Here is a 24,124-nt window from a genome sequence, read left to right on the forward strand (position 1 = left end):
GTACTGCCAATTATCACACCGTTAAAAATTCACATACACTTGAATGGGCAAGCCCTGACTCTTTCTGGTGTGTTTAGTGGATAAGCAAATTCACGACCTTCATGTGTTTTAATGGCGAGGTACTGTTAGAGCGAAGCTTCTGGAGAAGCAGGGCAACTCGGACAGCAACTTCCTGATTTCTGCGTTTAGCGCTAGAAGTTGTCCGGTTTACTCCTTAATAACGATGAGCGCTGATAGTCTCACCGTTATTTCTACCACAAAATCCGGGCCAAAGTCTTTCTACTAAATGTCTACTTCAGTTCCTTATGTTTTCTCTCAAAATCCATGCTAAATTGCATCTACCACCAGTCTGCTCATTCTGCTGACTTGTATGTGTTTTCCTCAAATCTTTCACAGTCTTACTCACTGTTTGCCAAACCTCCTACTTTTGTGTCATTAGCAAATTTCAAGATTTTGATCCAAAAACTTAGTCTAAATCAACTTTTTGTACGGAGCAAAAGTAGAGGCAGTGTTGCCCCTGGGGTACATCACATCCAACCCATCTCTAGTCCGGTGAACACCCATTTTACCCCAACCATTTCCTGTCCATCAGCAATGTTCTATCCATCTGCTGCTATATATCCTCTTGTACCATAGGTCTGAATTTTCTAAACAAGCCTTTTGTGAGGCAGACAGACTTCTGACAACCCATATGGACATCGGCTACATTCCCTTCATCTGCCCAATCAGTCACCTTATATTTGTCAGATGCAATTTGCCTTCAACAAATCCATGCTGACTGTCCTTGATTATCCCATACATTTCTAAACGCTCACTAATTTAATTTTGAATTATGGATTCCCGCCTATGTTCTCACTTCCACCATCATTTTGTAAAAATTGATGCAAAATATTTATTTAATATCTCCACCATCCTCTGTAATTAGACTCTCGCCTTCATCCCAGAGTAGTTCTACCTTTTCTTTAACAATTCTTTTACTTCTTATATGCTCATAAGAGCCCTTACTATTTCCTGTTGTATTACTTGCTAATCTTTTACATATGCCAAGAAAATTTCCCACTGCAGATTTGTCGACATGTTTACAAACATTTTTGCCAGTCTATTGGGGTCCAATCTCCTTTTTATCTGACTGAACTTTGCCTTGTTCCAGTGCAGTTCCCTTATCTTTGACTCTTCCTTGCCTTTTTCTGTTCTTGCATTTAACCTAACTATGTTATGGTCACTATTTCCCGATTGTTATTCTACTCTCACATCAGTTATTCATTTCCCAGAACATAAATATTTGTTCGACTGGAAACATACTGATCTAAGAAGCCCTGGATGCATTTGAAAATGTCACACGTGTCACCTTTATTCCAGTCTGCTGCCCTGTTGTTCTGAGCTGTCTACGGATCACCACCTCTGTCCCGTCTCCCTTATTTTTTGTCCTGGGATGCACTTCAAGAATTGTATAATTTCCCAACCTCTTCCTTAATTGTATCTGTGTGGATTCTATCTTAATGCAAATTCCTAGGACATCCATATGTTCTAGCGCTGAGATAGAATTGTTTACTAACTGTGGCCCCATCCCCCTCCCTATCACTCCTGAAAATGTTATAATGAGGAATATTACGTTCCCAATCTCATCTAACCTTAAGCCACATCGCTGTTATAGCTGGTATATCATATCCTTCCACAGATATTTGGTTTTGAATACTTTGTGCACTCATAAAGGTACCATTCCACCCGATCCATCGCATTGGAATGTTGACTCTTATCCTTTTTCCTGGTTTGGTCATTGAATTTTTTGAAATTCCTTGCTTTCTACAATGACCTTTTTATCTCTTACTACCCTTTCTCCTCTGATAACACTTTCAGAAAGCTGACCTGTCTTCTCTCGATACGCACTACTCAATCTTGTATCTCTCCTGAGGCCATTTAAACTGTCTGCTTCAACGACTCACACTGGAAGCTTACTCCAGGAGCGCATTGTGAAAATAAATTGTTCCTGCATTCCTCTTTTACTAGTGACTTCCATAGAATTATATAGGACACACCGTACAAAAACAGGCCATTCGGCCCAACCAGTCCATGCCGGTGTTAATGCTCCACTCGAGCCTCCTCCCATCCTTCCTCATCTAACTCTTATCAGCATATCCTTCTATTCCTGTCTCCCTCATATGCTTATCTAGCTTCCCCCTTAAATGCAACAATACTATTCATCTCAACTACTTCCTGTGGTAGTGAGTTCCACATTCTCACCATTTTCTGGGTAAAGAAGTTTCTCCTGAATTCCCTATTGGATTTCTTGGTGACTATCTTATATTGATGGCCTCTACTTTTGCTCTTCCCCACAAGTCACAGAGTCATAGGGGGAGAAATTCAGTAGGTTGCGCCACCCATTAGCGCCTTAAGAGGGCGCTAAGTGGGTCGCAAGCCAACTGGTGCCCGGGCGCGGCACTGCCCATGCCTCCCGCTAAATTCCGTGGGACATTAGTGGTGGTGCTAACCATTAGCGCTGCGCCGCTGCCGATGACATCATAGGTGTGCACAGCGCCCCGCTGATGCCCCGGCCGCGATATTTGGCAGCGCCCCCTGATTTACCGCCGGATGCTATGTCCGACTGGTTCAGGGGGGCCTACCTGCGGCCGGAGGGGCACAAATTTAAGGCGAGGTGCGGGGCGGCCATTTTTGTTGTTGGCCGCCTGCCAGCACCTGCCTGCACTCCCGTCCCCGGCTCCTGAACCCCCCCCGCGGAGAGCCGGCTGCGCTCCAAGAGCCCGGCACTTCTCCTCGGTGCCGGGCTCTTTTGCCTGTACTCCCGATCCTTGGGGGCCCAGCTGGGCCCCAGATCGCGCTGCACAAGGCCCCTCCCCTTTAAGAAGGGGAGGAAGGCCTGCAATACCGCAGCGGCGGCACGTAGCGCCATGATATTCACTCGCAGCGCCCCAAGAGGGATGCGGGGCGCCTCCAGTAGCGCCGTGCTTCCCTTTAGGGCGCAACAACTCAATTTCCGGTGCGCGGGCGCGAATGTTTCCGGGGTGCTACTTTTAGCGCCCTGGCAAAGCTGGCGCCCCAAACGGGGCTATTGTAGGAACAGAGGTTCCTATCGAAAAGACTGAGTTCGACTCAGGCAATTAAAACAATGAACTTTAATGGAACAAAACAGGTTTTAACTAGAAACTGCTGGAATACATCAACTACAGGTCCGCTCTCCTTGAGGGCTCCATGAGGACTGATCCCCTGGTCAGAAGACTGACATCATGACGTCATCACGTTCTTCCCGCCATTGGGGCATCACGTGACTAATGGCATGACGTCATCACGTTGAAACCGCACTGTAAAGGTAACTAGACATTGTACAGTCAAACAGTGTAATTAAAGGTACAGGCACAGACAGTAACTACATTGCTGTTAAAGGAATTATGTACAACCACTCTGAGTCCTTTGGTGGCTCCGCCACATGCGCCCTCCCAGAATTGTCTTTAACAGAAAAAGTAAGACGAGGAGGAGGTCTGACAAGTCTGTCCGATCGACTTCGATACCCTGGTAGAGGAAGCTGATGACCGGTGGTCGAGTTGGCAGTCGGCTGTGGTTGAGCAGGCGCAGCGAGCGCGGTCGAGTTGGCGGGCGGCTTTGGCTGATCTGGTGCGTCGGCCACGTTTGGGTGGTTGAGTGACTACGACAGGGTGGTCCAGGTCCAGGTGAGCCGGCTTCAATCGGTCCACCGAGATGTGATCCGGCTTTCCTCCGATGTCAACCGAAAAGGATTTGTCGCCTGGTTCGATGACGCGGAAAGGACCAGTGTAAGGGGGCTTGAGCGGATCCCGGTGAGCGTCAGGGCGGATAAACACATACTCCGCATTCTTCAGTCCCGGTGGCATGTGGGAGTTCTGTAAACCGTGATTTGATGTAGGCACCGGAGCGAAGCATCTGGCTGCTTCCTGGTGGCTAACGAGTTGCTGGGAGGTGGACCATGGCTCTGTGGGAGAAGGCAGGAAATCCCCTGGTACTCGGAGCGGCTGGCCATAGACAAGTTCAGCTGAGGATGATTGCAGGTCTTCTTTGGGCGCCGTACAAAGACCCAAAAGGACCCATGGAAGTCTGTCCACCCATCCTGCACCTTGAAGACTGGCCCGAAGAGAAGCTTTAAGCGACCTGTGGAATCGCTCGCAAAGGCCGTTCGCCTGTGGATGATAGGCAGTGGTGCGATGAAGTTTGGTGCCGAGCCCCTGAGCTACAGCGTTCCAAAGCTCCGAGGAAAATTGTGGCCCGCGGTCAGAAGAGATGTCCGCCGGTACCCAGAAACGTGCAACCCAACAGGAGATGAAAGCTCTAGCGACGTCTGCCGAAGTGGTGGAAACCAAAGGAATTGCCTCTGGCCACCTAGTGGTGCGGTCCACCATGGTGAAGAGATGAGTATAACCCTGAGAAGGCGGAAGCGGTCCCACAAGGTCCACATACACATGATCGAAACGACGCTCCGGAACAGCGAACGCAGCCACTGGAGCTTTAACATGACGCTGGACTTTGGCCTTCTGGCAGACGACACAGGTATTAGCCCAGTCACGGACATCGAGGTGCATACCTTTCCAGATGAACTTCGCCGACATGAGCCGTTGTGAAGCCTTCATCCCAGGGTGCGACAACCCGTGTATAGCATCAAACACCCTCCGGCGCCATGCGACTGGCACGATGGGTCATGGAAAGCCCATGGAGACGTCGCAAAGGAGCGTGACGCCTGCGGCCTGGAAAGTGACATCGGTCGCTTGGAAGCTAGAGGGAACGGTTCTATATGATTGGACCTGATTCCAAGGCCTGATCTGCAGCCATGAGGGAGTAGTCGATCCCCAGGTGCACCGCGTGGACCGTCGCACGGGAGAGGCAATCCGCCACCAGGTTGTCCTTACCAGACACATGTTGAATGTCCGTGGTAAATTCAGAAATGAACGTTAAGTGACGTCGTTGACGAGCGGACCACGGTTCAGAGGTCTTGGCCATGGCGAACGTAAGAGGTTTGTGGTCGACAAAAGCCGTGAAGGGACGCCCTTCCAGTAAGAACTGAAAATGGCGAATGGCGAGGAAAAGGGCCAGTAGCTCCCGATCGAAGGTGCTGTATTTTTTTTCATTTTTCCGTAGTTGACGGCTGAAAAACGTCAGCGGCTGCCACGTGCCGTTGAACCACTGTTCCTGCACTGCACCGATGGCGTAGTCTGACGCGTCGGTGGTTAGGGCGATGGTGGCACCTGGAAGTGGGTGCGCCAGCATGGTTGCATTGGCCAAAGCGCTCTTGGTGTTGCCGAACGCCTGGACCATCTCGGCTGTCCAGCTGATTGGATCCTTACCGGACTTGCCCTTGAGGGCCCCGAACAAAGGCTGCATGAGCTGAGCCGTCTTAGGGACAAAACGGTGGTAGAAGTTGACCATCCCCAGGAACTCCTGCAAGGACTTGACTGTCGGCGGCCGCGGGAAAGAGACAACCGCTTCCACCATCATCATTAAGGGGACGGCGCCGTCCGATGTTATGCGGTGTCACAAGAAATCGATCTGCTGCAGGCCGAACTGGCACTTGGCCAGGTTGATGATTAAACCGTGCTGGCTGAGGCGCGTAAAGAGGGAACGCAAATGGGAGATGTGCTCCTCCTTGCTGGCACTGGCGATGAGAATGTCGTCAAGGTAGATGAAGATGAAGCGTAGGTCTCAAAGAACGGAGTCCATTAAACGCTGGAATGCCTGTGCTGCGTTCTTTAAGCCAAACGGCATCCGCAGGAACTCAAAGAGGCCAAAAGGGGTGATGACTGCGGTTTTTGGGATGTCTTGCAGGTGCACGGGAACCTGGTGATAGCCATGGACAAGGTCGACTTTAGAGAAGATAGAATTTCCCGCCAAATGGGCCGAGAAATCCTGGATATGCGGAATCGGGTACCGATCCGGAGTGGTGGCATCGTTTAGGCGTCGGTAGTCACCGCATGGCCGCCAGCCGCCGCCCGGTTTCGGCACAATGTGAAGAGGCGAGGACCAGGGACTATTGGATCGCCGAATGATCCCGAGCCGCTCCATCTTGTCGAACTCCGCCTTCGCAGCCGCGAGCTTGCCGCGTTCGAGCCTTCTAGCTCGCGCATAAACCGGGGAGCCAGTAGTGGTGATATGATGTTCAACACCTTGCTTCGTTGCCGAAGAGGAGAAAGTGGGCCTTGTCAGCTCCGGGAACTCCCCGAGGAGCCGAGTGAAGTCATCCGGAGGAGGGAAAGCGCAGGCAATAGAGCGCGAGACGGAGGTACCGTGGTAGCACGGAATCGAGTGAAAGGTGGCCGCGTTGATCAGCCGGCGGTTCCGGACATCGATGAGGAGGCTGTTGGCACACAGAAAATCCGCCCCTAGGATGGCCTGTGAGACTGTGGCCGTGACGAATTCCCAAAAGAAGCGCTGACCGCCGAAACAGACTTCGACCCGCCGCTTTCGGAAAGTTCAAATTGCTGCGCCATTAGCCGCTACGAGGGAAAAACCGAGGTTCCCAGTCTGCATGTCGAGCTTCGACATAGGTAGAATGCTACACTGCGCCCCGGTGTCACAAAGAAAACGTCGGCCCGAAAGGGAATCGGTGATATAAAGGAGTTTCCCCATAGATCCGACGGCCATCGTCACTGCGGAGCGCCTGTTAGACTCGGTCCTCCTTCGCCAGGGATGCCGCAGGCGCTTTGTTGTTTTTTTTTGGGCGAGAAACTGCAGGGGGAATGGCAGCATCGTGCTTTTGCGCCAAAATGGGTGTGGTAGGAGCACCAGCCCGCTGTACGGGGAGCTGGAACCGCGTCTGTGGGGGATTGGCGCCTCGTGGCCGTTCAGCACTGCTGGGTTACCGTGAAAATCTTATCGGCTTCGGCAGCAAGCTCGGCGCAGTCTGTAATGTCGGATCTGGCTAGGGCAGCCTGAACCTGTTCAGGCATTTGATAGAGGAAAAACTCCCAGAAGAGGAAGCATTCCGGTTCGGCACCCAAGAGCATAAGCATTTGGCTCATGAGCTTGGACGGTTTGGAGTCCCCGAGGCCGGGCAGCGTGATGAGCCGGCGAGCGCGCTCCGACTTTGAGAGCCCGAAAACCTGAAGCAACCGCGCCTTAATCGCATCATACTTGCTGTCAGTAGGAGGACTACCGAGGAGGCTGATGATCCGTGAGGCAGTTGCACTGTCGAGGGCGGAGACCACGTAATAATAACGGGTCTGATCCGCGACGATGTTCCTAATGGCGAACTGGGCTTCAGCCTGGATAAACCAGGCATCTGGTTGTTGCTCCCAGAACTGTGGCAATTTCAGCGTGACGGCGTTCGTGTCCATGATGAATCTTCCACGAAAATTGTTCGTAGAATTCGGGGTCACCAATGTAGGAACGAAGGTTCCTATCGAAAAGACTGAGTTCGACTCAGGCAATTAAAACAATGAACTTTAATGGAACAAAACAGGTTTTAACTAGAAACTGCTGGAATACATCAACTACAGGTCTGCTCTCCTTGAGGGCTCCACGAGGACTGATCCCCTGGTCAGAAGACTGACGTCATGACGTCATCACGTTGAAACCGCGCTGTAAAGGTAACTAGACATTGTACAGTCAAACAGTGTAATTAAAGGTACAGGCACAGACAGTAACTACATTGCTGTTAAAGGAATTGTGTACAACCGCTCTGAGTCCTTTGGTGGCTCCGCCACACTATATTCAATTTCTCCCCCATAGAGTCATAACAGCACAGAAGGAGGACAATCGGCCCATCGAGTCCATGCCGGCTCTCTGTAGGGCAATCCAGTCATTCCCATTCCCCCGCTCTATCCCCGTAGCCCTGTGAGTTTATTTCCCTCAAGTGCCTATCCAGTCTCCCCTTGAAAACATTGAGTGTCTCCGCTTTCACTGCTTCCGTCACCAGTGAGTTCCAGGTCCTTGCCACTTGCTGCGTAAAAAAGTTTTTCCTCACATCCCCCCTGTATCTCTTGCCCAAAACTTTAAATCTGTGTCCCCTAGTCCTTGTACTAACAACTAGTGGGAACAGCCTTTCCCCGTCTAGCCTATCCAAACCCGTCATAATCTTGCACACCTCTATCAAATCACCCCTCAACCTCCTTTGCTCTAATGAAAACAAATCCAGCTTCTCCAACCTGTCCTTGTAGCTAAGATCCCCCATCCCCAGAACCATTCTGGTAAATCTCCTCTGCATCCTCTCAAGTGCCTTCACATCTTTCCTAAAGTGTGGTGACCAGAACTAGACGCAATACTCCAGTTGTGGCCTAACCAGCGCTTTATAAAGGTTCAACATAACTTCTCTACATTTGCACTCAATACCTCTATTTATGAAGCCCAAGATCCCATATGCTTAGCTAACCACTCTCTCAATATGTCCAGCCACCTTCAGGGACCTATGCACCTTAACTCTCAGGTTCCTCTGTCCCTGTACACTCTTTAAAACTGTGCCATTAAGTGTATATTGCCTCTCCCTGTTCCTTCTGCCAAAATGCATCACCTCACACTTCTCTGTATTAAATTCCATCTGCCACTTTCTATGTCCCATTCTGCTAGCCTTTCTATGCCCCGTTGCAGTCGATTGGTATCATCATCACTGTTTGCCATACCCCCAAGTTTGGTGTCATTGGCAAATTTAGAAATTGTATTCCAATATCCAGGTCATTTATATATAGCAAAAAAAGCAGTGGCCCCAGCACTGACCCTTGGGGAACACCACTGTCTACCATCCTCCAGTCTGAAAAACAGCCATTTACCACAACTCGCTGTTTTCTGTCCTTAAGCCAATTCCTTATCCAAGTTGGCACTGACCCACCTATTCCATGAGTCTCAATTTTGTTAACCAGCCTTCTATGTGTTATTTGTCAAACGCCTTCCGAAAATCCATGCAGACAACATCCATTGCATTCCCTTCAACAATCCTCTCTGTTACTTAATCAAAAAATTCAATTAGATTAGTCAAACACAACCTGCCTTTTATAAATCCGTGTTGGCTCTCCTTAATTAGCTTAAACCTCTCCAAGTGCCCGTTAATTTTTTCCTTGATTATTGTTTCTAAGACTTTACCCACCACTGATGTTAAACTGACCGGCCTGTAGTTACTAGGATTGGCCTTGCACCCTTTCTTGATCAATGGTGTCACATTTGCCACTTTCCAATCCTCAGGCACTCCCCCCGCATTTAGGGAAGATTAATAAGTTATGGCAACCCCTTCCGATATCTCCTCCCCCAATTCCCTTAGCAACCTGGGATGCAAACTATCTGGACCAGGCGACTTGTCCACTCTAAGCATACCCAGCCTTTCTAGTACATTTTGTCATCAATTTTCACCCCTTCCATTGCTTCTAACTTTTCCACTTCTACCGATATTTTGTCAGCATCCATCTCCTTAGTAAACACCGATACAATGTACTCAATGAGTATTCTAGCCTTGCCCTGCGCCTCTAAGTATATATCACCTTCTTTGTCTCTAATAGGTACCACCCTGCCTCTTACTACCCGCTTACTGTTTACATGCCGGTAGAAGATTTTTGGGTTCCCTTTTATATTAACCGTCATTCTACTCTTATATTCTCTCTTTGCCAATCGTATTTTCACCTTCACATCCCCTCTCAACTTATTGTATTTGGTCTGGTTGTCCCTTGAAGAATGCCCCTGACATGCATCATACACCCTTTTTTGTTTTATCATCTTATCTATCTCCCTCATCATCCAAGGAGCCCTTGCTTTGGTTCCCTTACCCTTCCCTCTTGTTGGAATGTACCTAGCCTGTACTTGGAACATCTCCTCCTTAACGATCACCCATTGTTCTGTTACAGTTTTTCCTGTCAGTCTTTGGCTCCATTTTACCCTGGCTAGATCCTTTCGCATCCCATTGAAGTTAGCATTATTCCAGTTTAGAAGTTCCACTCTAGATTGTTCCTTGCTCCTCTCCATTGCTAATCTAAATCTTATGATACGATGATCACTTGTACCCAAGCGTTCTCCCACAGACACTTGGTCGACCTGGCCCACCACATTCCCCAACTCCAGATCCAACAATGCCTCCTTCCTAGTTGGGCCAAGAACATATTGGTCAAGGAAATTCTCCTGAACACATTTCAGAAATCCCTCCCCCTCCTTTCCCTTTACCCTAGCATTATCCCAATCGATATTTGGGGAATTAAAGTCCCCCAATATCACCACTCTATAGTTCTTGCATATCTCTGCGATTTCCTTGCAGATGTGCTCCTTTACCTCCCTCTCACTATTTGGAGGCCTATAGAATACCCCCAATAGCGTGATCATACCCTTTTTGCTCCTCAGCTCTAACCAAATGGATTCACTTTCTCTGAGTCTACACTATCAAAGCCTTTCATAATAGGTCACCCCTCAATCTTCTCTCTTCTAGAGAAAAGAGACCCAGCCTGTTCATCCTTTCCTGATAGGTATAACCTCGCAGTTCTGGTATCAACCTTGCAAATTCTTGTTCTTAAATGTTGTTTCTTGTTATTTGAAACCCTTTTTCCATCATGAACAACCTCGTCAGTTCTCTTCCTAAACTTGGAAACATCAGTTGGGTCAGTTTGAAGCCTCCACGTTCCCAAAATGGACAAGCCAACTTTCCATAACCTTTCTTCATGACGTAGAATTTCTTCGAATAGACAGCACAGAAACAGGCCATTTGGCCCAACTAATCTATGGAGATGTTTATGCACCACACGAGCCTCCTCCCACCCTACTTCATCTAACCCTATTCGCAAAACCTTCTATTCTTTTCTCCCTAGTGTACTTATCTAGCTTCTCCTTAAATAAAAGCAAAATATAGCGGATGCTGGAAATCTGAAATAAAAAGAGAAAATGGTGGAACCACTCAGCAGGTCAGCTCATTGGAGAGAGAAACAGAGTTAACATTTCAGGTCAATGACCTTTTATCAGAACTGGAAGAAGTTAGAGATGTAACAGTTTTTAAGCAAGTACAGAGGTAGGAAAAGGGGGGAGGGGAGGAAGTACCAAAAGGGAAAGTCTGTGATAGGGTTGAGGGCAGAACTGATTAAATGATAAAAGGGATGATAGCATAAGCAAAAGGAGGTGGTGATGGGACAAGTTAAAAAAACAAAAGGTGGGTCTAGAGAAGCTGATGCAGAACCATTACCAGGTCTGCTGAGTATTTCCAGCATTTTATGTTTTTATTCCCCTTAAATAACATCAGTTTGTGACAAAAAGAAAATACTGCAGATGTTGGGAATCTGAAATAAAAACAGAAAATGCTGGAGATACTCAGCAGGTCAGGCAGCATCTGTGAAGAGAGAAACAGAGTTAACGTTTCAGGTCGATTACCTTACGTCAGAACAGTTTGTGACACCCGGAATGATCCTGGTTGCTCGAGGGATTAAACACATTGGCACCGCGCTACGGCTTGTGGTCTGACCGAACGACACTGTTCTCAATTAGCAGTGCAAGTCTTGCAGAGCTAAGTGAGGGGTTAATGCTCCTCAGCGGAGGGTAGCTGGCACATAGCCTGTTTTGTGCTCATGTGTCTCACATTAAAAGAGGTTATATGTCAATTAGGTCTGAATGTATTCAGGCGTTTACACTTTGCCCACCGATTGCCTATGTTTCTTCACTTTGTTTTTAGTCCCTTTGATGAAGACTGGGTCTAATTAAGGTCCTGTGATGTGAAGTGTTGGTGGCCTTGATCTAATGTAAATCAGTTGAATAAACACCAGCCAGTTAGGTAACTGTTAATTATAGAGTGTGTGCGTGGATTTAATTAGTTCCATGCTCTTCTGCTTTGTGTTCAGAGCGAGCTGTAAGCACCAGTCATTGTCGTAATAAGGCCTTCTCAAAAACAAGTTGGGTTTTTCCAATTTAAAAAAACAACTGCTCTTAATCCAAACCATTCTTGCACTGTGTCTACTGTTGCTTTCATTCAGTCCACATGGATAAATGGGAATGGGTCATTGGAACAAGCTAACCTTAATAATTGGTGCAACACACCAGATGACCAGTTACCCGAGACATCAGGTATGTTTTAATGAAAGGGCAGTCACACATCTGGAGGCTACGACCCATTAATAGGCGATTGAGAAAGAGTCTGCAGGAGAATAAGTAACACGGAGTCCCAACACTTCATTTTTACTGGCGCTCGGTCTCACGCACTGCGGAAACCCAACCTTTGAACGACCATGCTTCTGGCAGTGCTTCGATGCTCCAAATTGTTTCTGCCATGAAATAACCCCACCCCTGGGCCGTTACAAGAACATACATTTTTTTTTTAGCAACTGGAAATGTTCATTAGACACAAGAAACATGTCTCTTTTCCTAGATGTCAACCCTGCCTTTTCACCAGGTCTGTCTAATGCCTCCAGTTGCCTTTTGAATCCTCATATGTTGTCCAATGCATTTAAGGGGAAGCTAGGTAAACGCATGAGGATATGCTGACAGGGTGAGATGAAGATACGTGGGCGGAGGCACATGTGGAGCATAAACACCGGCACAGACCAGTTGGGCCGAATGGCCTGTTTATGTGCTGTGCATTCTATGTAAGGTTCAGTCGCCATCGCTGACTATTCATTGCCACAAAACTATTACCCTCTGCGTGAAAAAGTTTCTCCTGATCTCTTTTTTTCTCTCAATTTTCAAAATTTTAATTTGTGTCTTATGGTGTTTGAACGCTCCACCATACCGTACAGTTTCTGCAGCTGACGTCCATTCCAGCACAAGACCACTATTGCTGCAAGCCAACCAATGGGGAGGACGCTTGAAGCGAACAACTGTTGTAGTCCATTTCTTGATGTTTTTTTGCTGAGTCATTACCTCATCACGAATGTTTGGCTGAAGTTGAGGCATGATTTGTAGAGGGGGATCTTGGTATGGGGATAAACACTAGCAATCCAGGAACTGCAGGCTCCAACCAGTGTTCTCCAGCTCCATTATGCAGGTTGGGTACCAGTGCACTGCAAGACTGCGCCTTGAAAGATGAACAAATGTCATAACGCTTGCTTGATTCTGTTAGTGCCTATTGATGATGTTAGTGCCACCTTGGCTCTGTTGGTCTAATCCTATTTCTGAGTCAAAAGATTGTGGGCTCAACAACACTCAAGAAGCTCGACACCATCCAAGACAAAGCAGCCCGCTTGATTGGCACCCCATCCACCACTTTAAACATTCACTCCCTCCACCACCGGCGTACTGTGGCTGCAGTGAGCACCATCTACAAGATGCACTGCAGCAACTCGCCAAGCCTCCTTCGGCAGCACCTCCCAAACCCGCAACCTCTACCACCTAGAAGGACAAGGGCAGCAGGTGCATGGGAACACGACCACCTCCAAATTCCCCTCCAAGTCACACACCATCCTGACTTGGAAGTATATCACTATTCCTTCATCATTGCTGGGCCAAAATCCTGGAACTCCCTACCTAACAGCACTGTGGGAATACATTCACCACACGGACTGCAGCAGTTCATGAAGGTGGCTCACGACCACCTTCTCCAGGGCAATTAGGGATTGTCAATGAATGCTGACCTTGCCAGGGATGCCCACATCTCATGAACGAATAAAAAAAAAAGTCTTTCAGCAAGCCAAAATCACTTAACCAGGCTAGCATTCCAGTGCAATCCTGAGGGAGCTGCTGCATTGTCAGAAGTGCTATCTTTTGGATGCAATATTAAGCTAAGGCACTTATTCTGGTGATTCAGGTAGATGTTAAAGATCCCATGGCACTGTTGGAAGAAGTGCAGGGAGTACTCCTCGTGCCCTGGCCAACATTGTGCCCTCAACCACTACCACCAAAAATGTGTTAACTGGTCAGTCATCTCATTGATGTTTGTGTGCAATTTGAGTGATGTGTTTACCTACAGAGCAATAGTTACTTCCCCTGAGACATTGCTGGGATAGGTGATTAGGTGCTATATATAACTTCAAATATGCCTGTCTTTCTTTCATTAGGGGAGCCCAGCCTCTGTTACGTTTATGACGGAGATGGAGTCTGTGAAGAGTTTGAGAGAGGAAGCAGTATTCATGACTGTGGCTTTCCTACACCAGAGGGCTTCACTGACCAGTGGGCAACACAGGCTTTCACCTCCCACCAGGATGAAAGGAGGTGTCCAGTTAAAGTGGTAATTGGACAACCTGCCTTAAACAAGGTAGGCAAAAAGAAGTTGAGCAATGGAATTGCCCTAGCCACAAATGAGTAATAAATATATTAGCAAGTTGTTCTAACCAAAGAACTCATCAGTGGGTTATGGTTACTTCAAGAGTGGGGTTTTGTATATCACATTGGCCCAGAAATTCGGGTCTCCACGGGTGAGTACGCACGGAGTACTCACCCGTAGGCCCGATGGAAGTGCCGGTTTCCTGCATGCACTGCGCATGCGCGGGAAACCGGCACTTCCGTTCCATTGAACGAAGAGATTCAGAGGTCGAACGCGTGTGCGGGGGAGGCTGTGCGTGCGCATCGAACTTCATTTTTTTTTACGGTTTTTCCGTGAGGATAAGCCTGCAGAATTTAGAAATGTGAATTAATTGGTGGTGAATTAATTAAAATTAAAACATTTTTTCTACAGGTTTATTATTTTTAAATACTTTAAAGCAAGGAAAGTTTATTTTTAGCCCCGTTAGAAAATAAAATTATTTTTTTCAAAAATTTAAATTATTGTTTAAAATAGTTACTTCATTTAATTTATAGTTTATTTAAAAAATGTGATTTAAAAAAAAAAAAATTATTTGAAGATTTAGTGATGTTTTGTAAGAAGAAAGGGCCCGTAGTATTTCTAAGTTTTGACAGATCTTCCTGTCAGACTTATGAATGGAGCATTCCCTGCTCCGATTGGCTGCCCATGGCCCACGTGATCCCAGGGGACGCATCGAACTAACTGCGCCCCTGGGATACGAAAGCACTGTGCGCCGGCAGTTGGAGCAGGCCCAGGATCGGAATTCCACGGGGTCCCACAGCTCAACGGCTGGTGCGCAAGGTAAGTGCAGGTCGGGGGCTTGCACCTGCGGGAAGCCCCCGACCCAAATTTCTGGGCCATTACTTCCTTGACCAGTTCCGCTTACAACACTAAAGGGTTAAAATTCTGTCAGATTGCATTAATGTCTTAGCTGTTTGTAGGAATGTGCCTGTGCAAATTTAATCAAGGCGGTAAGCATGTGCTTACTCCTGCATCCTAATCACTTATTCATTTTGGTTCCCACTTCATCAGTGGACTATTCTGGATTTTCCTTGTGTTTACCTGGTCAGAGACTTTGATTAGCTGATGTTCCTGCTCACACATCTAATGGACACGTTCTAGTGTGCTGTTTCCATTCTGTTATTTATTTATATTAAATAGGGGCGCAAGGTTTTCTTTACTTGTATTTCCTCCTCCATCTTCAAACAGGTTAGTCTTTGCTCCCGAGTAGGTGAATGTGACCATTGTCCTGGTAAGTTTTCAATGAAAGGCTAAAACGTATTTCAGGGAGAGATTAAGAAGACCAAATATACCAACAAATCAGTTCACCAAGATTTGTAGGTGACCTATGAGGAAACCTTGTGGACTTTGAAGTGGGGCTTTTGAGCTCTACTATAATTAAAGGGTTAAGAAGGGGTCTCGGGAATTGAATGAGCTAATAGGCCTTTGCAGTAGTAAGCTTCTCTAAGTTGCTTAACTGGCAGTTGAGATAATGCTAAGAAATTTTGCAGTAGTGTTAGAATGATTAACTGCCCCAAGCTGTGTAACTTGGAGATAATGGCAGATAGCCGAACCGTTGAACCACAAGAGGCCCAGAGGGGCAGATAAAGCAGAACAATGAGTCAGAAGTACAATGTTGGTGAAACCCCATCTAGCATAAGCAAAAGTCATAGTTGCAGCAACAGCTTGCGGTGATAACGGTCATATGCTTTTCCGGTAATGAAGGCGGTACCTTAATGTCACGTGATTGTAGGCAGTGTTGATGTAAGTTCTGCTCTATGTTGTATAAAAGACGGCTTAAAACTTTGTATCAGCGGAGAGAAGCCTGGCTAGACTGATAGCAGGCTGTCTCCCCACTGGTGCAAATAAAGACTGCTTGAATCTTTGAATGCAGACCTGGTGTTGAGTGTTTATTTCAAATACTCCGCTTCAACTCCCAGTGCCGTTGTCGGCCCCTTCAACATTTGGATGCCTCTTTAGGTACAGAGTCAAGCCTCTGGTTCAACAACAAAGACGGGGTGGGGGGTGGGTGGGGTAGCAGAGCCTGCCTGGGTTTTCCCACTCCCCTTGCCTCCAGATAAGTAGAGAAGAGTCCATTCTGAAATGGTCCGTTCACACAATGTACAGGCCTTCAGGAGAAGAAGAGAGAAAATTGGTACAAAGGAAGCAAAAAAAAGCAAGTTAAAGTTCCTCCTTTGACGGCATAAATATTCAGAGTATCCAACCTTGTGTAAATCTGTTGGATTAATTACCTGCGAGCTTGCTCTTACTATTAACCTTTCAATCTACCCTATTAACCTTTCAATCCTACCCTGTTAACCTTTCACTCCTCTCCCTTTGAGCTCCATCACATGACAGCCACATTATATTTCACCAACTGTGTAGCACAAACAGCCCAATCTGTTATATATCCAAAGATTATGATTTGCTGGTTGGGCTTTTGTGTCTTTCATTCCCCTTTAACAAATGTCTGTAGCACTGAAGCATCACCACACCAGCACCTCCGAACACTCGAGCAGCACAACATGCTCTTAAGTAACACTTGCACTTCTCTTTATTCCATTCATAGCACTGAACCTTTATCCTAACATTACGGTGTCGTACTTCTATATGTTTTATGCTGGCCTAGAAAGAGTCAGTTAATTTCTTTATTTATCCATGATAAAGGGTTTTCAGGATGATGCTTTACCTCTGAAGTGAAGAACAAGAGGCCGATTCATAAATCTATGGAATATTTCTACACCTTCTGTGCTTGTAGTTTTCATTTGGCACAGAGATTTTCTTGTTTCTAATTACCATGTGGCCTGGTGACTATCTGCTGCGAAACCCATGTTGACCTCTGTGACAAATCACAAGCAGACTCACTAGAGTACGTGGGATTTGGAACTGGAGCTAGTGGGGGGTCTAAGATTTGTCTTGGACTGTAAAGCGAAATCGGCAACAGCAAATCAGCAGTCTGTTTTACAACCAGCCTGATTTATTTTCCATTGAAATGTAAACCGGCCATTTTGCACGACTGTACAAGACCAAATTCACCCCCCAAGTAGTTGTTCTGTTAGGCTCTGTAAGCCTCATTTGTAACAGTTGGATGTTCTCTGATCCTCCAGGTTTGTCAGACTGAATTTTTGGATGTGAGTGATGGTCTCTCCCAGTATGCCTGGTTTCCATGTACTGTTCCCTTCTACACTGCTAGTGTACAAGACTTTAACAAACCCTATTCATACCACAGCTCAGACGATGAAGAAAAGCTCTGGCTGAAGGTAAGAAGACTTTTGAGCTGTTAGTACCAGACACTGCTTCATCGATGAACTTCACTTGTGGACAGTGGTGACATATTTTGAAGAAATGTGGAACAGTACCTTCCTTTAATTACATATCATTTAACTGCAGGAGCCACTTCACTGTATGAGATTCCAAAGCACCAATTTGTTGGTTTTTATTTCTTATATAATCCATAGCACGGTGGCATAGTGGTTAGCACTGTTGCCTCACAGCGCCAGGGACCCGGGTTCGAATCCGGCCTCGGGCGACTGTCTGTGTGGAGTTTGCACATTCTCCCCGTGTTTGCGTGGGTTTTCTCCGGGTGCTCCGGTTTCCTCCCACAGTCCAAAGATGTGCGGGTTAGGTTGATTGGCTATGATGAATTGACCCTTAGTGTTAGGGGGATTAAATACATGGGGTTACGGGGATAGGGTGGGATATGTGTTGGTGTAGGGGTTGCGGGGAGCGGGTGGGATGTGTCAGTGCGGGCTCGATGGGCCGAAATGGCCTCTATCTGCACTGTGGGGTTTCTGTGATTCTGTGATTTCTGTGATAGCTAATTAATCAATTATAGTTCTTGGCATTACCTCTGTATTTTCATTTCAATTTGCCTTTTATTTTTACAAAACGAGTTACCATTGAGACTCCATATCTGATCTCAACCCAAATTATTTGGGTTATGTACCATGTACTGATCAGTGCACTGAACCAGTATGAGCTCTCCCTATAGAATACCCTGCACTGAACAATATACCGAAGTAACATGAGCTCCCCCTGTAGTGTGCCCTGCACTAGACAATATATTGAACCAACATGAACTCACTCTATGGAATACCCTGCACTAGACAATATATTGAACCAACATGAACTCTCTCTAAGGAATGCCCTACACTGGACAGTATATTGAACCAACGTAAGCTCTCTATGTGGAATACCCTACACTGGACAGTATATTGAACCAACTTGAGTTCTCCCTGTAGTGTACCCTGTACTGGTCATTGATTGCTTTTGCAATCTAAGTCTATGGAACTTTGGTGATCCAAAGTGCCATAGGCTTAGATTTAGTCCTTAGAACTACAAAGAAGGAAGTTAGATTATTTTTCTCACAGAGACATAATTAGAACGTGTAATGCTTTACAACAAGTGACTATTGTGGCATCAACTGTAACATCATTTAAAAGGGAATTTCTAAGTATTTGAATAGGAAGAACATAAAACGATTTGGTGAAATAGAATTTTGTGGATGACTCCAGAAGAATCAGCATTGGCAAAGGAACGATGGGCTGAAGGCTTCATTATGTAGTGCCGATGCTATGATTCTACGAGACAACATGAGGTCCTTGCAAGAAGCTTAGATTTATTGCTGTAAAATCATATTGGGTTCTGATTAAGGGTCACTCCCAAAATGTACGTTGTTCTCTCTCAGACACGGTGGATTTCCAGCATTTTCTGTTTTTTTTATATTTCAGTTTCTCCCATTCGCAGGTTTTCCTCTTGTCCCTTTACTGCATTTAAAAACACTTTTGATATTTCAAATGCTGCTTTCTTCATGTTTCTTTTTTAAAACTTAGGTCTGTTTTGATCATCCTGGTGTGGCCAGTTCGATTCTAATTTATTTATCTGCAGATGGTACAACACTGTATGATCAACAGCGCAAATCGGTTACAGTCCAGCTCATTGACACCAATGGACACAACCATACTCTGGGTATGTATGCTCCAGCCAGACGCCAGGCAGCCACTTCAAATCACGTCTTGCCATAAATTTTGTCAGCACCCTAATGGTTAATTATTTTTTCAACCCCTAAAAGGCAAAAAAAACAACTTCACTTGTGCAGTTAAGGCACCATAGCCAACAAATGAGGCAGTACCGAGTAAAAGGAAAAGGCTTGCACAAATGCAAAGAAAAGTGGAAATCCAGCGGACTGGGAGAGCTATAAAAATATGGCCACAAAGGGATTCGAAGAAAGTGCAAAAAGGGAATATAGAAAAAATCACTTGCAAGGGATATCAAAGCTAACAGTAAATGTTTCCATAAATATATTATGAGAAAGAGAGTGGCAAAGGGGAATGTGGGTTCATTACAGGCAGATGCATGTGAGACTATAATGAACAGTAAGGAAATGGTAGACTTGTTAAATGAATCTTTTGCATTTGTCTGTACAGGAAGAGGACAAAATACAAGGGAAGTTAAGAGGAGGAATTTATTGGATTTAATATAAGTGACAAAAATGGTAATGGAGAAAATAATGGGACAATCTCCGGGTCCTGATGATTTCCACCCCAGGCTATTAAAAGAAATAGGTGAAGAATGTTGCAGATACGTAGGTCATAATTATCAAAAACTCTTCAGATTCGGGAATTGTGCCTTTGGATTGGAAACTTGCAAATGTCACTCCATTATTTAAGGGAGGGAGGGAGAAAACAGGAATCTACAGACCTATCAGTTTAACATTAATTGTTGGGAAGGTACTGGGATCATCAGAGTGACTGAGCACTTGGACAGGTATGAGTTGACCAAAGAGAGTCAGTATGGGTTTGTGAAGGGTAGGTCATGACTGACTAATCTAGTTGAATTATTTGAGGAGATCACGAACATGGTGGTTAGGGGAGTGTCTATGGATATTGTCTATATGGACTTCCAGAAGGCATTTAATAAGGTTCCGCACAAGAGATTATTCGTGAAAATAAAAGTGCAGAGTATTGGAGGTAACCTTGTTACTGGTTGGTAACTAATTGGACAGTAGGAGACAGAGGGTGGGAATAGAGGGAACACACTCTGATTGACAGGGTGTGACAAGTGGCTTTTCCCAAGGGATCTGTACTGGGGCCTCAGCTTTGCACCATTTCTGTCAATGACTTGGATGAAGTAATATAGAGTTGTATATGCAAGTTTTCAGATTGCATTAAGTTAGGAAGCACTATAAGTTGTGCAAATGGGAGCAGGAAGTTACAGAGAGACAGAATAAATGAATGGATAATAATATGGAAGATGAAGTTTAATGTAGGGATGTGTGCGGTCATCCATTTGGATCCAAGAAAGACAAATTTCAATATTTTCTTAATGGAGCGAGATATATATTAATGATCTAGATGAGGGAACTAGATGTAATATCTCCAAGTTTGCAGATGACACAAAGCTGGGTGGGCGTGTGTGCTGTGAGGAGGATGCCGAGAAACTCCAGTATGATTTGGACAGGTTGGGTGATTGGGCAGATGCATGGCAGATGCAGTATAATGTGGATAAATGTGAGGTTATTTACTTTGGTGGCAAAAACAGGAAGGCAGATTATTATTTGGACAGCAATAGATTGGGAGAAGGGGAAGTGCAACGAGGCCTGGGTGTCCTTGTGCACCAGTCGCTGAAGGTAAGCATGCAGGTGCAGCAGGCAGTTAAGAAGGCAAATGGTATGTTGGCTTTCATAGCGAGAGGATTTGAGTACAGGAGCAAGGATGTCTTGCTGCAGTTGTACAGGGCCTTGGTGAGACCACACCTTAAGTATTGTGTGCAGTTTTGGTCGCCTTATCTGAGGAAGGATGTTCTTGCCATGGAGGGGGTGCAGCGAAGATTCACCAGACTGATACCTGGGATGGCAGGAATGACGTATGAGGAGAGATTGGGTCGATTGGGCTTATATTCGCTGGAGTTTAGAAGAATGAGAGGGGATCTCATTGAAACTTATAAGATTCTAACAGGACTAGACAGACTAGATGCAGGAAGGATGTTCCCGATGGCGGGGGAGTCCAGAACCAGGAGTCACAGAGATAAGCCATTTAGAACTGAGATGAGAAATTTCTTCACCCAGATAGTGGTGAACCTGTGGAATTCTCTACAACAGAAGGCAGTTGAGGCCAATTCATTAAATACATTCAAGAAGGAGTTAGATATATTTCTTAAGGCTAAAGGGATCAAGGGATATGGGGAGAAAGCAGGGACAGGGTACTGAATTTGGATGATCAGCCATGATCTCATTAAATGGCAGAGCAGGCTCAAGGGGCCGAATGGCCTACTCCTGCTCCTATCTTCTATGTTTCTATTAGAAACTGTGGAGGAGCAATGTGATTTGGGTGTCCATTGTAAATTAGTAAAAGCTAGGGCACAGAGGCAAAAAATAATCAAAAAGGCTAATGGAATGTTGGCCTTTATCTCAAGGTGGTTGGAACACAAAGGGGAGGAAGTTATACTTCAGTTGCACAGAGCCTCAGTCAGACCCAATCTGGAGTACTGCATTCAGTTTTGGGCACGGCACCTCAGGAAGAATATACTGGCCTTGGGAGGGGGTGCAGTGCAGATTCACCAGAATGATACCAGAGCTAGAAAGGTTAAATTATAAAGACAGGTTGCATAAACTTGGCTTGTACTCTCCTGAGTTTACAAGGTTCAGAGGGGTGATCCAATTGCAGTGTTTAAAATGATAAAGGGATGAAATAGCGTAGACACTGAGAAACTATTTCCACTGGTGCGGGAATCTAGAAAATGGGGCACAATCATAAAGTTAGAGCTAGGTCACTTTGGAGTGAAATCGGGAAGTACTTATTCACACAAAGGATAATAGAAATCTAGAACTCTTTCCCCCAAAGACTGTGGATGCGAGGTCATTTGAATTTTTCAAGATTTAGATTGATAGATTATCAGGTAAGGGATATGGAACAAAAGCAGTTAAATGGAGTTGAGGTACAGATCAGCCCTGATCTGATTGAATGGCAGAACACATTCAAGGGACTTAATGGCCTACTCCTGTTCCTATGTTCCGACATAACTTATATAAGCAACATTTATACACACAGATACCATAACATTATCGTCTGCATAAAGGTTGTATAAACATATACAGTGCCAGTAGACTGTTGCCTGTATAAAAGGCAGTTAAACGTACAGTGCCATGGTGTCAGTGTTTAAATGTTACCTATAGGTGAATACAGTACAGTGGTATCTGTGTTTAGATGTAGTTTATAGCAGATACAATGCCATGTTTAAATATTGATTAGAAAGGATACAGTACCATGGTATCAGCGTTCAAATATTGTTCATAGATGATACATTGCCATTGTCAGCTATGGCTCAATGGGCAACACTCTCATCTCTGAGCCAGAAGGTTCTGAGTTCATGTCTCTCTTCAGGGATTAAGCACAAAAATCCAGGCTGACACTCCTGACTCTGGGAGGTGTCGTCTTTCGGATGAGACGTTAAATCGAGGCCCCGTCTACCCTCTCAGGTGGATGTAAAAGATCCCATGGTATTATGTGAAGAGAGATGGGGAGTTCTCCCCAGTATCCTGGCCAATATTAATCCCTCATCCAACACCCCTAAAAACAGATTACCTTGTGACTATCACATTGCCGTTTGTGGGAGCTTGCTGTGTGCAATTTGCTGCTCCGTTTCCTGCATTACAACAGTGACTACATTTCAAAACGTACTTCATTGACAGTAAAGCGCTTTGGGACGTCCTGAGGTTGCAAAAGGTGCGATTTAAATACAAGTTCTTTATTATTACCAGTGTTTAAATGTTATTTATAGATGATATAGTACCATGGTATCAGTGTTGAAATATTGTTTATTGATGGTACAGTGCCATGGTATCAGTGTTTAAATATTGTCTGTAGATGGTACAGTGCCATGGTATCAGTGTTTAAATATTGTTTGTAGATGGTACAGTGCCATGGTATCAGTGTTTAAATATTGTCTGTAGATGGTACAGTGCCATGGTATCAGTGTTTAAATATTGTTTGTAGATGGTACAGTGCCATGGTATCAGTGTTTAAATATTGTTTGTAGATGGTACAGTGCCATGGTATCAGTGTTTAAATATTGTTTATAGATGGTACAGTACCATGGTATCAGTGTTTGAATATTGTGTGTAGATTGTACAGTGCCATGGTATCAGTGTTTAAATATTGTTTGTAGATGGTACAGTGCCATGGTATCAGTGTTTAAATATTGTTTGTAGATGGTACAGTGCCATGGTATCAGTGTTTGAATATTGTTTGTAGATTGTACAGTGCCATGGTATCAGTGTTTAAATATTGTTTGTAGATGGTACAGTGCCATGGTATCAGTGTTTAAATATTGTTTATAGATGGTACAGTGCCATGGTATCAGTGATTAAATATTGTTTGTAGATGGTACAGTGCCATGGCATCAGTGTTTAAATATTGTTTGTAGATGGTACAGTGCCACAATATTGTTTATTGATGGTACAGTGCCATGGTATCAGTGTTTAAATATTGTTTGTAGATGGTACAGTACCATGGTGTCAGTGTTTAAATATTGTTTGTAGATGGTACAGTGCCATGGTATCATGGGGGTAGAGTTTCTGCTTTGGGCGCAATCGGGAAGCTGGGCTCACATTGTGCTTTAATTGCGCTGTTTATCCAAAGTGCTGTTATGGTTCAAGTTTCCGCCCAAGCTAATTTGCATAATCACAAACCTAAAATCAGCACAATTGTTCTGTGCAATAGAACACAATTGTTTATTTTTTTCCTTTGTATTAAAAAATGTTGATTGATCTATTTAAGAGAGGTAACCTGGTGCAGTTTTGTTAATATAGCTGATTGTGTCACAAAAAATAAGTATTTTTAATAAGGGACTCTAGTCCTCCAGCTCCGAGTAACGCGATTTTTAATCACTGAAAATGGCTTAAAAACTATACCGAACCATTTATGAGTTTCATTGGTGTACACTATTCTGTTTCATAGTAGATTAAATATTTTTTAACATGTAAAAACT

At 45.2% G+C, this 24,124-nt stretch overlaps 1 protein-coding gene across 1 annotated transcript in view; it reads left to right on the forward strand.

Annotated features, from left to right (window-relative positions):
* The window catches only part of pappa2 (pappalysin 2), a 514,150-nt gene that overhangs the window by 255,668 nt on the left and 234,358 nt on the right, over positions 1 to 24,124 (forward strand). Inside the window, exons 10-13 of the mRNA XM_085977999.1 lie at positions 13,914 to 14,110; positions 17,245 to 17,416; positions 17,973 to 17,989; positions 18,970 to 19,105. Of these exons, the coding sequence (XP_085834125.1) occupies positions 13,914 to 14,110; positions 17,245 to 17,416; positions 17,973 to 17,989; positions 18,970 to 19,105 (522 nt within the window). The remainder of the gene's footprint in view (positions 1 to 13,913; positions 14,111 to 17,244; positions 17,417 to 17,972; positions 17,990 to 18,969; positions 19,106 to 24,124) is intronic.

The sequence above is a fragment of the Somniosus microcephalus genome, chromosome 3 (assembly GCF_052327205.1).
Source record: "Somniosus microcephalus isolate GS21.2 chromosome 3, FLI_Smic_1.0, whole genome shotgun sequence".
NCBI classification, from domain to species: domain Eukaryota; kingdom Metazoa; phylum Chordata; class Chondrichthyes; order Squaliformes; family Somniosidae; genus Somniosus; species Somniosus microcephalus.